At 39.0% G+C, this 14,830-nt stretch overlaps 2 protein-coding genes across 2 annotated transcripts; one reads left to right on the forward strand and one right to left on the reverse strand.

Moving 5' to 3' along the window:
- Positions 1-6,476: 6,476 nt before the first annotated feature.
- On the reverse strand, positions 6,477-8,976 carry LOC148881094 (transcription factor bHLH14-like). Its single transcript, XM_088963351.1, has one exon. The coding sequence runs from the start codon at positions 8,171-8,173 to the stop codon at positions 6,596-6,598; it is 1,578 nt and encodes a 525-aa protein (XP_088819477.1). The 5' UTR covers positions 8,174-8,976; the 3' UTR covers positions 6,477-6,595.
- Positions 8,977-11,538: 2,562 nt separating this feature from the next.
- LOC148881095 (uncharacterized) lies at positions 11,539-12,627 on the forward strand. Its single transcript, XM_088978010.1, has one exon. It carries the CDS (start codon positions 11,539-11,541, stop codon positions 12,625-12,627), a length of 1,089 nt encoding a protein of 362 aa, XP_088834136.1.
- Positions 12,628-14,830: the final 2,203 nt, after the last annotated feature.

Below are 14,830 nucleotides of genomic sequence, written 5' to 3' on the forward strand. Positions count from 1 at the left end.
TTAAAATAACCCTTTGAAAGCACTTTTGTGAAAGCATTTTTACAAAAAACACTTTTATAAAAGTACTTTTATGAAAGCACTTTTACAAAAGTACTTTTATGAAAGCACTTTATAAAACACAAAAATACTTTTGTAAAAGTGCTTTCGTAGAAGTATTTTCGTAAAAGTGCTTTCATAAAAGTACTTTTAGAAAAGTACTTTCGTAAAAGTACATTCATAAAGTGGTTTTCTAAAAATGCTTTCATAAAAGTACTTTTATAGAAGTGCTTTTGAAAAAATACTTTCATAAAAAGTACTTTCTTAAAAGTGCTTTTGTAAAATGCTTTTATAAAAGCAGTTTCATAAAAGTACTTTTATAAAATTCAACTAGGGATAATTTCATAAGTGGTATTTTAAAATTCAACTAGAGATAATTTTGGAAGAAAAAATTGAATAAGTGCTTATTGTATAAGCACTTAAAAAAAGCTAGAAATATGGGCTTAAAAAATAAGCACTTATTTCGGGCTTATTTCTAAAATACCAATAAGTGCTTAATGTCCCAAACAAACACTTATTTTTAAGCACTCCCAAACATGGCCTAAGCCTAATGTCCAATTATCCATTTGAGGGTGGCAAAAAGGAAGTTTGAATCTATTGTACTGGATACTAGCTTGTTCATTAATGAATGATTATGGCTATGTTTAGTGAATAAGAGGTTGTTAAAAGAAGTACTTATTGCATAAGTACTTTTTAAAAGCGCTTCTTTTAAAAACCACTTAAGGTTGTTTGGTGACCCACTTGCCAAATCACTTATTATGTTTTTCAAGCACTTATTGGGTGTGGATGTTTGGTGAGTTATTTTCTCCCTAACTATAAGATGTTGGCATAAATGACACTTTTAACCCTCACTTCACTTATACATATAAATAATGCTTTCTATATAATTATAATATACATTTCAATGAAAAATTGTCACATCACCACATCATGACACATGAAAGCCCACGTAGGGCCACACATGGAGTTTCACATGGATAATAATAATATTATTATTAACAATAATAAAAAATAATAATACTACCAAAAAGCACTTTGAAGGATCAATTTTCATAAAGTACTTCCAAAAAGTGTTTTCAAGGAGTAGTTTTTACAAACTACTTCTAGAAAATACTTTCAAGGTACACTTTTCACAAAATACTTTAAAAAAGTGCTTTTAAGGTACAATTTTCACAAAATACATCCAAAAAGTTCTTTTAAGTACCAATTTTCAAAAGTTACTTTCAGAAAGCACTTTCAAGGCATAGTTTTCACAAAATACTTCCAAGAAGTGCTTTTAAGCTGCAATTTTCACAAAATACATCCAGAAAGTTCTTTTAAGTACCAATTTTCACAAGTTACTTTCAGAAAGCACTTTCAAGGCATAGTTTTCACAAAATACTTCCAAGAAGTGCTTTTAAGGTACAATTTTCACAAAATACTTCCAAAAAGTGCTTTTAAGGCATAGTTTTCACAAAATACTTTCAAAAAGTGCTTTTAAGGCATAGTTTTCACAAAATACATCTAGAAGGTGCTTTTAAGGAGCAGTTTTCACAAACTACTCCAGAAAGCATTTTCAAGGCGTAGTTTTAAGAAAATACTTCGAGAAAGTGCTTTTAAGGCATAATTTTCACAAAATACTTCCATAAGGTGTTTTTAAGGAGCAATTTTTACAAACTACTTCCAGAAAGAATTTTCAAGGCGTAGTTTTCACAAAATACCTCCAAAAAGTGCTTTTAAGGCACAACTTTCACACAATACTTCTAGACAAGGTTTTAAATATTGATATGCCCGATAAGTCGGTAAGGGCATATTGGGCAGTATCGGTACTATTTTTTACTTTTTTATTTTTTTCAAAACTGGTTTAGGGAGCCAGTTTAAGGTTCCACCACCCCCTAAACCAATCAGAACTCCGATACACCCTCTGTAGGGGTGTATTGGCCGAAACATGTTGATTTTTTGAATCTTGCTTTTATTTTTTTTGTAACAGTGCATCTTACTTGGACATGTGCATTGGTGTGTCCGAAAGCATGTCGTTAACCACTTCAAAACACCAGTTTTAATATTTGTAAGTTTCTCCATTTTTCATAACAATTACAAACACAATAAGTGGTGAGAATGGGTTGTATCCACAGGGAAGCGAGGGAAAATTCATTATAAACTTTAATCCGGATGAAAGAACACAAAGGGAAGTTGTAGAATCACAAAAAAATTAATTAATTAAATTGAAATTCATTAAAAATAAAATTCAAACACTACTAAAAGTGAAAAGTTCATAAAAATAAATAAATAATAGAAATAAATAAATAAAAGAAATTAAATAAAAAGTATGTAATCCGATCAAAGGTAGCAATCTTTGGATCTCTCCTTTGACCCTCGAACTTCTCGAGCTAAGCCTTTCGTCTTACCTAGCCAAATTCCAGATCTATAGAAAAGAAACAGCAAAAAATTAAACTAAATAAAAGTAAATTTGTAGGAAGGAAAAATCAGACTGGAAATTAAAGAACAAAAGTTAAATCTAAAATTGAACTAAAATGGTTGGAATCCGATTCCAGAGGTGGAAGTAGTGGCTAGGCGAACTGCAAGCAAGAACCCCTCCTCTTGCCTAGGCGTTCTCCTCTTCCTCTACCCTTGAACTTCTCAAAATCAGAACATCCAACCCTTTCTCAGGACCCCTTGGGTCCTTTTTATAGAGAATGGTGGATAAAACTGGGTTTTAGAAAAAGTATGGGCGCCCTAGAATGAACGGTGGAGATTAGAAGGGATGGAAGGTGGATATTTAGCAGTTAGGGGGGCTAGGGTTTGTTAGAGATGAAAAGAATGAGTGGAAAGGTGCCCTAGTGTTTTTTAAGGAGAGGGGAGTATGCTAATACAATAGGAGGGGCGCCATTCTGGGTTTAGCAGATAGATGACACCTTCCTGTGCTCTGTTATTCCCAAAAACACCTCCTCTCTCAGCTGGACTTCACATCAACTTCCCAAAAGCTGCATTTTAGCCTTGAAACTTCCCCAATTTTCCCCAAGGTTTGCACAAAGACCTTTAGAGGTCACAATATTGAATTTAATTGGGAAAATGAGATATTTTGACAATTCTAAGGCCTAAAATACCCTTGAAACGATGCTCTTAAGGCATCAAACTATAGAGTTATCATACATCATGCCCAGTATAATCACACCAACTAGTATAACACACGTGGATGCCTAGTACACATAATTTAGATGCATCCTTCCTATTAAATGGTTTGCTAGTTGAAGAATCATGTGAAGACATGAAACAACATAATTGATAATCTGCTTCTTCATATGTTTTATGAGAAAAACACTATGCCACTGTACCGCTGGACCTGCAAACTACATTCGGCCTACGTATTGTATATTGATGGAGGATGATTTGACCTAACCTATGAAATGATGACACGTGGTCCTGACTCAGCACGGGCAGCAGCTCAACATCATAGCTTGATCATGGCTAAGTAACGAGCCCATAAAGCAGCTCACTACATTATAGTTCATTGTAGGAGGAGTTCGCTACAACACGAGCTCCGGGTTCCCTCAGCTACCTAGAAGCGGATAAGTCACCCAGAGAACAACCTTAGTAAGGGTAACCCCAAAGTATTCCCAAGCTCACTCGCGAGTAAGCGGCGTGGACGTTTCTCAGGAAGCTTCTACCTGACAAACCATACCAATTAGTCTATGCCATGTCTCTTAACTGACGGTGCAGTCCCTGTCCTTTTGACAATATACATCCACATCTCTCAGTAGGCGGAAGCGTGCCTGCCCCTTTAAGATGTGTCACTCATCCGAGCAAGAGGTATCTTGCAATGATCACTTGTGCAGCCCTGGTAGGTAACGGCTACAGCAGGGGCCCAATGGCAGTTACACTTGATTTGATAGTAGCTCCCTTATAAAAGCCCCTGAGGTAAAGGAGAAGCTCTCTCTGAGACTTTTGAATACTTCCGCACTCTCATATCCTCAACCTGAGTCTTTACTTGCTCGCGAGCTAATCTCTCAAGCACATTGATAAAGCGTGACCTACACACTTAGCTTTTGCACTCTCTTTTTTCTCCTTCCCCAATGTTCTGACTTAAGCTTCGGAGTATTCCCACCAGGTAAATCCCCGGAAATCCATCTTTCCATCTTCTCAGGTGCCGTTTGTTGCCAACAAGGAGCAAGTCAGTTGCCAACTAGGAGTGCCTGGATCGTGTCGCATCATTTGGCGCCGTCTGTGGGAACCGCTTCAAAAAGCTTTGCTCCAAGATTTTACAACACTTCTCTTCCAAAAAACTTAGCATTCTTCATGGCTTCTTCCAGCAATGTCGGATGTGGCAACAACCACAACGCTAGTGGGGAGCAGCCCCAGCTTCCTACTGTCTGCATTGGACAGTTTACCGTCCCCCTCACCGTGGATGGAGTCCCCAGCCTGAATGTGCCTCTTATAGTGGCACCTGACATTGCCCCGCTCCCTTATACTATAGGAGCAACCCCTATTGAACCCTCGGTTGTGCCCCCAGCGGCCAGCCTAAACCAACTGTAGGACTTGGTGCAACACATGCGGGCCATGCAGGCTCAAATGCAACAGTTCCAACAGTTTCAACTCTACCAACAACAAGTGTTGCACCAAGTCTCCCAGTACCAGTACCAAAAATAGTGTCCCTCTCTGCCTCAGGCCCAGGTGTCACTTCCACCCCGGCACCCACCCACGAAGCAGGCCAATCCAACCCGCCGGAGTAAGCGGCCTCATCGGAGAGAAAAGAAAGATAGGGCAACGGGACAAGAATTAAAAACCAAAAGAAAGGAGAAGAGAGGGAGATAATGGGAAGAAAAGAAAGGGGAGAAGGGTAACTCCCCAAAGGGAGCCACCCCAAAAAGAGACCAATGACAGAAGATGGACAATGGAAGGTGGATGATAAGAAGAAACTCGAGGAAACCTCTAGATACCCTAGAAAGAGAACATAAAAGAAAATGGATGATATAAAGAAGGCAAATGGTTTCATGAAATTTCAAAACCAGCGGAATGATAATATGCTAAGAACAAAGTGTTGGATGGTATAGTTCACCCTGTTACAAATTAAAGTTTAAGGACCAAAGTGTCATTAACCCCCAAAAGTATAGGTAGTTATTAGTATTTTACTTATTTTCCATAGGGCTATGGGATAGGGGCAGCCCACCTATAACTATGGGTGTTTAATGGACTAGATTCGGATTAAACCCCATTTGAATCAAAACCATTTGAGTTGCGTTAGCTGTGGCTAAATTCCTGAAGTGTGACATTGTATGGCAAGTAAAGGATGGAAGTTAGATTTGACCCAAGTATTAATCAGAACGGTTTTGGGTCTATCTTTTGGTCCCAATTAATAATCAGTTCTAGACTAGGATCACATGTCCTAACCCAACCCAACACATTGATAATCCTACAACTTAGTCATGATTAGCTCCTTTGAAAACACTATAATTCACACTTATGTACTATAAAATTTTCTTACAAAAGCTTCACAAGAGATTTGCCATCTACCTCTTATCATATAATTCCACGAATATATAGTCAGAATCTTAAGATTCCCTTCAATTTCAAATTTTCATTGGAAAGTCTATTGAGATGGGCTATATACAAGAGATAAACTCAAAATATTGGATATGAGAAACATGAAATTGCACCACCAATCTTTGGATTCAATATGGGTTATATGATTGAGGAATAATTACATTTGGCTACACCTTCCATTTAACAAGCCACAACATTTCACACTTATAGAAAAGTGTCAATAGTGTTTATATGTGGATTTCTTTTTAGGTGGATGGGTAAATGAGGGTATTTTTTACTAAAAGTTGGTAGGGTGAGGTTTTTGGACATTTTGAGTTGATTGGGCCAAAGGGGTCTAGATCGGGTAGATCTGGAAAGGGCTTGATTCGATCAATCTAAAGCCTCGAAACATAATTTATGTGTGATCAAAAGGCAAACAATGGTATTGTGGACTGGAATTTTATAAGTGGGTATTTTTGAATGTCTGGGATTTGATGGTAATGTTTGATCGGTCTAAGGGGTTAAGATCGTAGAAATCTGGATCAATGAGAGGGTCTAAAACAGAATCTTGGTTTGATAGAGGGGTAAATGGGAAAATCTTAGATTGAAACTTTATGGGCAGTGTGTTGTTGTACCCAGAGTTTAATGGTGTAGTTTGATCGATTTGAATGTGTTAAAATTCAGGGAATCTGGGTTTTGAGTGTTTAAGCTAACAAGAGACATTACGGTGGAATCCTTTGACAAATGAGTAAAAAGAGGAATCTTGAGTTGAAATTTTATGAATAGGTATTCTAGAGGTTTTGAGTCTATATGAGGGTAAAAGTGTAGATAGGGGCTGATGAGTGCTACCAAATAGATTTAATGGTGGATTTAGGGGTTTAGGTCTGAAAGTTGGGATGAATGTTTTTATGACCGAAGCCGATCTCATCCAAGAGATGCCATTTCTATTTTCTCAATTAATTAATTATTATTAAATTTATTACACGTACATACATATACAGTGATGAGAAACGGACACGAAAAGGGGGAAGAAACAGAAGTTGGATAGAATCTACTACTGCTACTCTTTCTCCAACCTCCTAAGGATGGCTGTTTTCAAGCTCTCTTCGCTCTTCACCCCATCGGGAAGTCTAATTACAACATCCTGAAGCATCAATTCCTTGACACTGGACACGCTTGCATGATGTACTTGAACTTTAAGCCCTCGAAGTGCATCCATGAGTCTTGCCGACGGGTAGTTCACATTTTCCGATTGGACCCTGATCAATGCGTCCGTTCCCAGAATCTTCACCTCTACATCCATCGGGGTTATAAGCCCACCACCACCATAAATGGAGGAAGATCTTGTTTGGCCGTAGTCAAAAACAGTGGTAGCGGTGGTAATGGTGCTTTGATGATCATCCATTTCCATCTTCACTTTCTTAGAGTGTCTTCCCAAACCCAGTCGCCCCTCCAGATCTTCTATTTTTCCCTTGAGCTCATTGATGTAGGAAACCGCGTCGGCAAGCAAGGATGCTTTGTCCATCCTCGACACGTTTGGGACCACGCTTCGCAGCCCGTAGAAGCGGTGATTGAGCTTCTCTCGACGCTGTCGTTCCGCCTCCACATGGTTCAGCGGCATGTCTCGCCCTTTCCCTGGCTTTCTTCCTCTCTTCTTTGGTCTCCTCTTCTCCATATCTGCCGAAGTGACGAGAAGGGCATCGGAGTCGGAATGCTCCGAGTCGACGGAAAATGAGTGTGTTGCTGGTGGTGGTGGTGGTGCTGGAGCCGTCGTCATCGTAATAGTGGTAGTGGTTTCCCCGTTCTTCTTTGTCCTCGCTTCTTGTCGGTGTGTCTCTTGGTGGATTCCTTCTCCTCTCTCCCCATTGATTACCCCAATATCTGGGAACGACAGATCTCGATCGAGAAACGGTATCAAACCCCCTTGGCTTGGACTTCGTTCCTGGACTGGGAGTGAGACTGCAACTGGGACTGGACTGATAACATCAGATCCAAACAGGGATTTGGCTTGGTGCACAAGACCCCAATTCTCTGCAATAGTGTCCGAAGAACCCAATTCAAGCACTCCAGATGAAGTTGGGATATACACCAAAGTCTCGATTCCATGCACCAGAGCTTCTTTACCACGCTCACAATTGCAAAACCGAAGCTGTTGGGCACCGGTCAGCCAGACCGGAGAGCCGGAACTAATAGCCTTGCCTGGGAGTCCATCGCCGATGTTGAATGACCGGGTTATGGACACCATGTAGAACCACTCGGCATCGGTGACATCTCCATCCACGGAGGCGTCGATGTCTGGGATGTCGTTGATAAGGGCTTGAATTCCCTTCATCACCTTCTTTCGCTCCCAGTCAATCTCTAGTTTCTGTTGTTGACATTGAAGTCTGTTGCTGTATCTAGAAGATGAGGAGGCTTTATCTCTGGTGCCTCGGAAAAGGCCATCAGCCCAGGCCAAAACTAGGTGGCCATTGTTGTCGTTAGAAGTCCGCCAGAAAATGGCGTAAACCCACCATTCCGGTCGGCTTTGAACGAGGAATCGAAGTCGTTCTTGAAGGGTTTTCTGTGGGGTTTCTTGACAAACGAAGAGTAAGGAAGATGGCGAGGTTGAACGCGTGGGTGAAGAGATAATCCCTTCCATGACTGTATTTGTTTTGTTCTCGATCGGTTGTTGCTGCGCGTCTAGTGATTTCTGTTGCGCTTTTTGTGGTCGGGTGGTTTAATTCTTTCGTCTGGAGTCCGAGAGGGAGAGAGGGGAGGGGATAGTGGGTGGCTGAGAAAATTCACAGAGAATTTAAGGCCATTTAAAAGGAGAGGGGCTATTGGAATCTGATCTCATGTTGTCTGTAGGGAACATTTAAAAGGGTGGGCGATGGAGGAGATGAGATGCGACTTGCGAGAGAGGGAGACGAGACGAGTGGGGGGACCTTCGTCCTTCGCCCTTCCTTCACCTTCAGTATGTACAATGTGAGCTGTTTTCTTCCCTTTGGTGTCAATTTGACACCATTACCACGTGAATCTAAATTAAGCAGAATGGCAGAGACGCTGGGAAAATGGTTACATCGGACTGCACTACGTTAACCGTCGGATTATAATCTTATTTGGATTGCCATGTCATAGATTCCCTCTTTTTCACGAATTCGATGGTTCCGAATCCTAAGTGGCCAGGGCCAGCAAACAGTCTGAATCATAATCACATCTATCCATTAGTATTTTACAAACTAACGAACGTCATCGAAACGGGTTCGGATGAGTTAAGCATTAAGCTGTAAGTTCAGAAATCGGCTTCAGTCACTGGTCACTGGTCACTGCAAGGTCCGTTCGAACACTGTTCGAACAGACTTTTCGGCCTTGCATGGGAAACATTTTTATTTCATGGGGACTTGGGGAGATATTTTCAATGCAAGACTATAATAATTGTTCGAAAGGGCGTTGCAGTGACCGAATGCCATAAGCTAACTTCAATGAGCACTTAAATTTTTTTTTGACACGTGTCGTTAAAAATATATTCACCCCATTATTCTTTTTTAATAATTTATAGGATAAAATATAAAAACCTCCCCTAATTAAGGTTTCATTTTCATAGAAACCTCTTTTCTTATAGTTTGATTTTGAACTTCATTTGCAACAAAAAAACCTTTTTAAACATTCACACTGCAACAAATACCCCTGACCATTAAGTCTAATGACAGAATTCATCCAATTACCAAAATATCCACTTAAACTTTCTTAATTCTCTTATCATTTTCTCTTAAGTCCTAATTGATAAAGAATACGATTTAAAATTACAAGAATCATTTCATTGGTATATAAAATAAAGTTTTTTTTTTTTTTAATTTTTGATTCATTTCACTCATATGAATGTCTCTCTTCATCTTAAAATATAAAAAGTATTCACTCATTTTCCCAATAATTTAAGAAAATCAAAGGGAACTAGAAATTTATTAGAAAAAAAAAACCTCTACCAATTCATTTGAAAATTGAATCTAACTAAAAATATGTAAAGATATATTGGAGCAACCAAGAGAGCTTCAAGGTTATATTAGAAAATTAATTGAGTCATATTCAAATAAATAAGAATAGCATAGTTTCGGATTAGAAAAAAAAAATTAAATAGTTGAATGAGCCAAAGTGAATGTAAAAGTTCAGGTGTTTTTCACTACAAGAAAAACCAGCTAAACCGGCATCAGCTGAACCACCGACATAGTCTTATAAACCGCCGGTATAGGCCTAGGCCAGCGGTTCATTGGCCGCCACCTATAGTTGCGTCGCCTTAGGTTATGAACGCCAGCCTAAAAGACAAAGACTGCCGTCCTATAGACCTGGTCCAACCATTCATAAGCTGGCTTCTGCAGAAGAATGCTTGCCCTGTCTGCATGGCTGCTGTAGCAGCATACTAAGATTGGAAATCATTCAAGAATATGATGCTGATAACGAGATGGGAAAGCTGGATTGTAGCTAGAGCTATCACATGTTTTGCTTAAACCAGTGGCTTCTAGAGTGCTTGCCCGGCAGCCATGCTGCCAAGTGTCAGCTCAATATTAAGATTGACATCATTTGAACCTCAGTGTCTGCCAATGGGTATTGGATCAGTGTTTCTCCTTTGTTGCTTTTTGTACAGTTTTCGACTGAAATAAGCATGCATCCATTCTTTGTTGTGTAATTCCTCTACCCGTTTATCTGTTATAAAATATCGGGCTTTTGTGGGAGCCACAAACACTTGAAAGTTTGCAGCTGTTGTCATCACCATTTCATGGGCAACATTTACATTTCATTCAGTTGTTTTGGTTCCTGTTAGATGAAAATACTTTTAATACAGTCAAAAGTTACCATTAAAAAAAATAGTTATATTTAATCTATTTATCATTCTCATTATTCTGTCTACTGTTAATAGAACTCACATATATATGGAGGTGAAACAAGGATCTGCTGCAGTGACAAAAGCTGAGCAGTAGCAGGATTAATTTTAATGATACTGGTAAGACTGCTTCAAGGAGACGATGATGAAAGAATCTATCCCCATATCCTCAAATAAATCCAGCAACACAAGTAAGAGCATAATTGGACCGGTTGATGGTGAACCTGAGGATGGAAATAAAACAGGAAAGAAGAAAAACCTTGGAATAAAAATGGAATCACCAAACCTGCATCAAATGTTCAATTAATTATAGTGCTTCCACTACTACTTACTATTTTCTTTTTTTTTTCTTTGCCAATGGAGATACTTTCTGGGAACCAATTTGCACTGAAAATTGCATTCAACACCAGATGGTAATGCTGTAGATGACTTCCCTTCATCTTATGAGTAGGATAAAAAGTCCTGCAGTTGGAAGAAAATTAAGACAGTACCTACTCTGCCCATATTTCTGAAGGTAATGTTTAATACATTACTAGAGATGGGTTCCTTTAGCTGAAAATTTTCAAGTTTTCACAAACTCTGTAGCTCTAGGGTGTAATAAGAAATGGTTTAACTTCCATGGTTATTGTCTGCAGTTCCAGGATGTCAAATACAAGGTAGTTATGAACAAGAGAAGAAGCTCGGATTCTCAGAAGTACATACTCTATGGGATTACAGGTTCAATACAACCGGGTTCCTTCTGTTGATAGTGCTTCAAACTAAGTGGACGTAGTGGGTGATTTACTTCCTAATTGTTAGGCATTATGTTAGTAGACTTAGTGGGTGGTTTACTTCCTAATTGTTAGGCATTATGTTAGTGGACTTAGTGGGTGAGTTACTTCCAAATTGTTAGGCACTATTTTGAGTTAGTGAGCCATGTTTTTCCACTTTATAATTTAGTTGCTTATTTCTAGCTAAGGTTAATTCAGTTGTAAGTCTATATATTTGGACCTCTGATATTGTTTTTTGTATGAAGAAAATTGAATTCGAAGTGGCTTTGTTTCAAATTAGAATTTATATTCTTTGTTCCCAACAATTTCTTTGGTATCAGAGCCAAGTTGGGTCTTTATCTGGGCAAAGGGTAAAGTAAGAGAAAAGAGAGTTCCGTCATGGGAAGCAATGGAGCCAATTCATCAGCTCTGCCCCTAATTCCAGTCTTCAAAGGGAAAAATTATCACTTATGGAGTCTCAAAATGAAGACCATGTTCAAGTCTCAAGAGCTGTGGGACTTGGTGGAGAAGGGATTTGAAGACACAAATCCAACCGAGGCTGATCAACGGTTGCGAGAAACCCGTAAGAAGGATGCAAAGGCTCTGTTCTTCATGCAACAAGCCCTTGATGAAGAAAATTTTCCAAGAATTGCAGCAACTAGCACCTCCACTCAAGCATGGGAGATTCTGAAGCAAGAATTCTTGGGCGACAAGAACGTAATTACTGTTAAATTACAGACTCTTCGTCATGATTTTGAAACATTGGCCATGAAAGAAAAAGAATCTGTGCAAGTATTTTTATCTAAGGTGTCTAGGATTGTTAATCATATGAAGTCATATGGTGAAAGTATTAGTAATGAAACTGTTGTGAGTAAGGTTTTGAGGAGCCTAACCTCAAAATTCGATCATGTAGTTGTTGCAATTGAAGAGTCTAAGGACTTGTCTACTTATACTTTTGATGATTTAATGAGTTCTCTGTTAGCCCATGAAGCTAGACTGAGCAGATCCTATGAAATGGTTGAGGAGAAGGCTTTTCATGTTAAGGGGGAGTCTTCCTACAAGGGAAAGTCAAAAAATTTTGGAGGCCGGGGACAAAGCAGAAGTCATCAAGGTCATGGTTGCGGCAGAGGAAGAGGCCAATTTAATGATCAACGCCAACACAAAAGCACCATCCAATGCCAGTATTGCAAGAAATTGGGTCACAAAGAAGTAGACTGTTGGACCAAGCAGAAAGATGAGCAGAAACAAGCCAATTTTATAGAGAAAGTTGAAGACGAGAGCAAGCTATTCATGGCTCATTCTCCTATTGATAATTCTTCCAATGGAGTTTGGTTTCTGGTTAGTGGATGCTCCAACCATATGTCCGGAACAAAGTCTATTTTTAAAGAACTTGATGAGTCACAAAAAAGTGTCGACTCAGAGACAACAAGCAAATGCAAGTTGAAGGGAAATGTACAATTGCCATCAAAACCTCACAAGGTAATGTAAAACTCCTCCATGATGTGCAATATGTTCCTAATTTAGCTCATAATTTGTCAAGTGTTGGGCAATTGATGGATGGTGGATACTCTATTTTGTTTGATGATGGTTGTTGTTCTGTCCAAGATAAGAAAACATGGCACAAAATAGTTAGCATTCCTATTGCACAAAATAAAATGTTTCCGTTAGAAGTCTCTGAAGTAAGAAATTGTGCCTTGATTTCTAGAGCTAGTGATGCAAAAATGTGGCATTTGCGTTATGGGCATTAAATGTGAAAAGGCTGAAATTGTTGGCTCAAAAAATATGGTTGTTGAGTTGTCGAAAGTTGATGATCTTGATTTTTGTGAAGGCTGTGTCTATGAGAAACAAAGTAGAAATTCATTTCCTGTAGACAAGTCATGGAGGGATTTTGATTATCTTGAATTGGTACATGCTGATGTGTGTGGACCAATGAGTATTGAATCATTTGGTGGAAGCAAAAATTTTTTGTTATTTACTGATGATTACAGCTGCATGAGTTGGGTGTATTTTTTGAAATTCAAATTAGAAACTTTGGAAACTTTCAAGAAATTCAAAGCATTAGTGGAGAAGCAAAGTGGGCGTTGTATAAAGGCGCTCCATTCTGATAGGGGTGGTGAATTTACCTCTAATGAATTTGATGTTTTCTGTGAGGAAAATGGCATTCACAGGGAGTTGACAACACCGTACACACTGGAGCAAAATGGTGTGGCTAAGCGGAAGAATCGAACGGTGTTTGAAATGGCAAGAAGCATGATGAAGGAAAGTGGTGTTCCAAATCAGTTATGGGCAGAAGTAGTGGCAACAACAGTTTATCTTCTCAATATCTCACCTACAAAGGCTGTCATGAACCGAACCCCATATGAAACTTGGAAGGGCAGGAAGCCACTTGAAATTTTTTGGTTATATAGCCTATGCCTTGGTTACTTCTCCAATCCCCAACAAACTTGATGAAAGAAAAACATTTTCATTGGCTATAGCCCTCAATCCAAAGCATATAGGTTGTATAACACTATGGGTGGCAAAGTAATTATTAGCAGGGATGTTAAGTTCAATGAAGAAGAAACTTGGACCTGGAACAACGACAATGCAACACCTACAACACCACAAGTTACAGAAGATGCTAGTATAACTCATGTGACAAAACCTCCAGAACCAGCTAGTCCATATGCTGGTAGCAGTAGCTCAACCATTTACTCATCTCCCCCCAGCAACAGTAGCGCATCTACTCCAACAAGCTTGCAGTCCTCATCTTCAAGTTCCTCTAGTGAAACACCTCCAAAAAAATCCAGATCATTGAGGGATATTTATGCTTCATGTATCTTTACTTTGTATGTTTCTAACTCCACTTGTTATGATGAAGCTATAGAAAGTCAAGTTTGGCAGGACGCAATGAAAGAAGAGATGTCGGCTATTGAAAGAAATGAAACTTGGGAATTGATCAATCTACCGGAAGGCAAGAATGTTATTGGACTCAAGTGGGTGTATAGAACAAACTATCATGCTGATGGTGCTATACAGAAACACAAAGCTCGGTTGGTGGCGAAAGGGTACTCTTAGTAGCAAGGTGTTGACTTTGAAAAAACCTTTTCTCCGGTTGCTCGCTTTGAAATGGTGAGAACCTTTCTAGCCTTGGCTGCACAATTAAATTAGGTTGTGCACCAGTTTGATGTTAAATCCACCTTTTTGAATGGAGAACTTGATGAAGAGGTGTATGTTTCTCAACTTGAAGGTTTTGTTAGTGATGATGACAGCAAAGTTTACAGGTCAAAGAAGGCTTAATATGGCTTAAAGCAAGCCCCACAAGCATGGTATAGCAAAATAGACTCCTACTTTCAGGAGAATGGATTTGAAAGGAGTAAAAATGAGCCAACACTTTATGTGAAGAAGCAAGGTAACTCTGATTTTTTGGTGGTGTGTCTTTATGTTGATGACATAATTTATATGGGATCTTGTGAGTCTCTTGTTGAGGAATAAGTATTGCATGAGGAAAAAATTCAAGATGTCAGATTTGGGTTTGTTGCATTATTTTCTTGGTTTGGAGGTTAACCAAAGTGCAGATGGGATTTTTATTTCCCAAAGAAAATATACTAATGATTTGTTGAAAAGGTTCAATATGTTAAACTGCAAAGCAGCTCCAACTCCCATGAATGTTAATGAGACACTCATAGCTAATGATGGCACTGGAATGGCG

This window comes from Nelumbo lutea, chromosome 1, assembly GCF_056320005.1.
Source record: "Nelumbo lutea isolate HS-2025 chromosome 1, American lotus-T2T, whole genome shotgun sequence".
Classification (NCBI taxonomy): domain Eukaryota; kingdom Viridiplantae; phylum Streptophyta; class Magnoliopsida; order Proteales; family Nelumbonaceae; genus Nelumbo; species Nelumbo lutea.

What these genes read in the sequence shown, in the direction of transcription:
- LOC148881094 (XM_088963351.1), bottom strand. Translation starts at nt 8,173, where the DNA reads ATGGAAGGGATTATCTCTTCACCCACGCGTTCAACCTCGCCATCTTCC.
- LOC148881095 (XM_088978010.1), top strand. Translation starts at nt 11,539, where the DNA reads ATGGGAAGCAATGGAGCCAATTCATCAGCTCTGCCCCTAATTCCAGTC.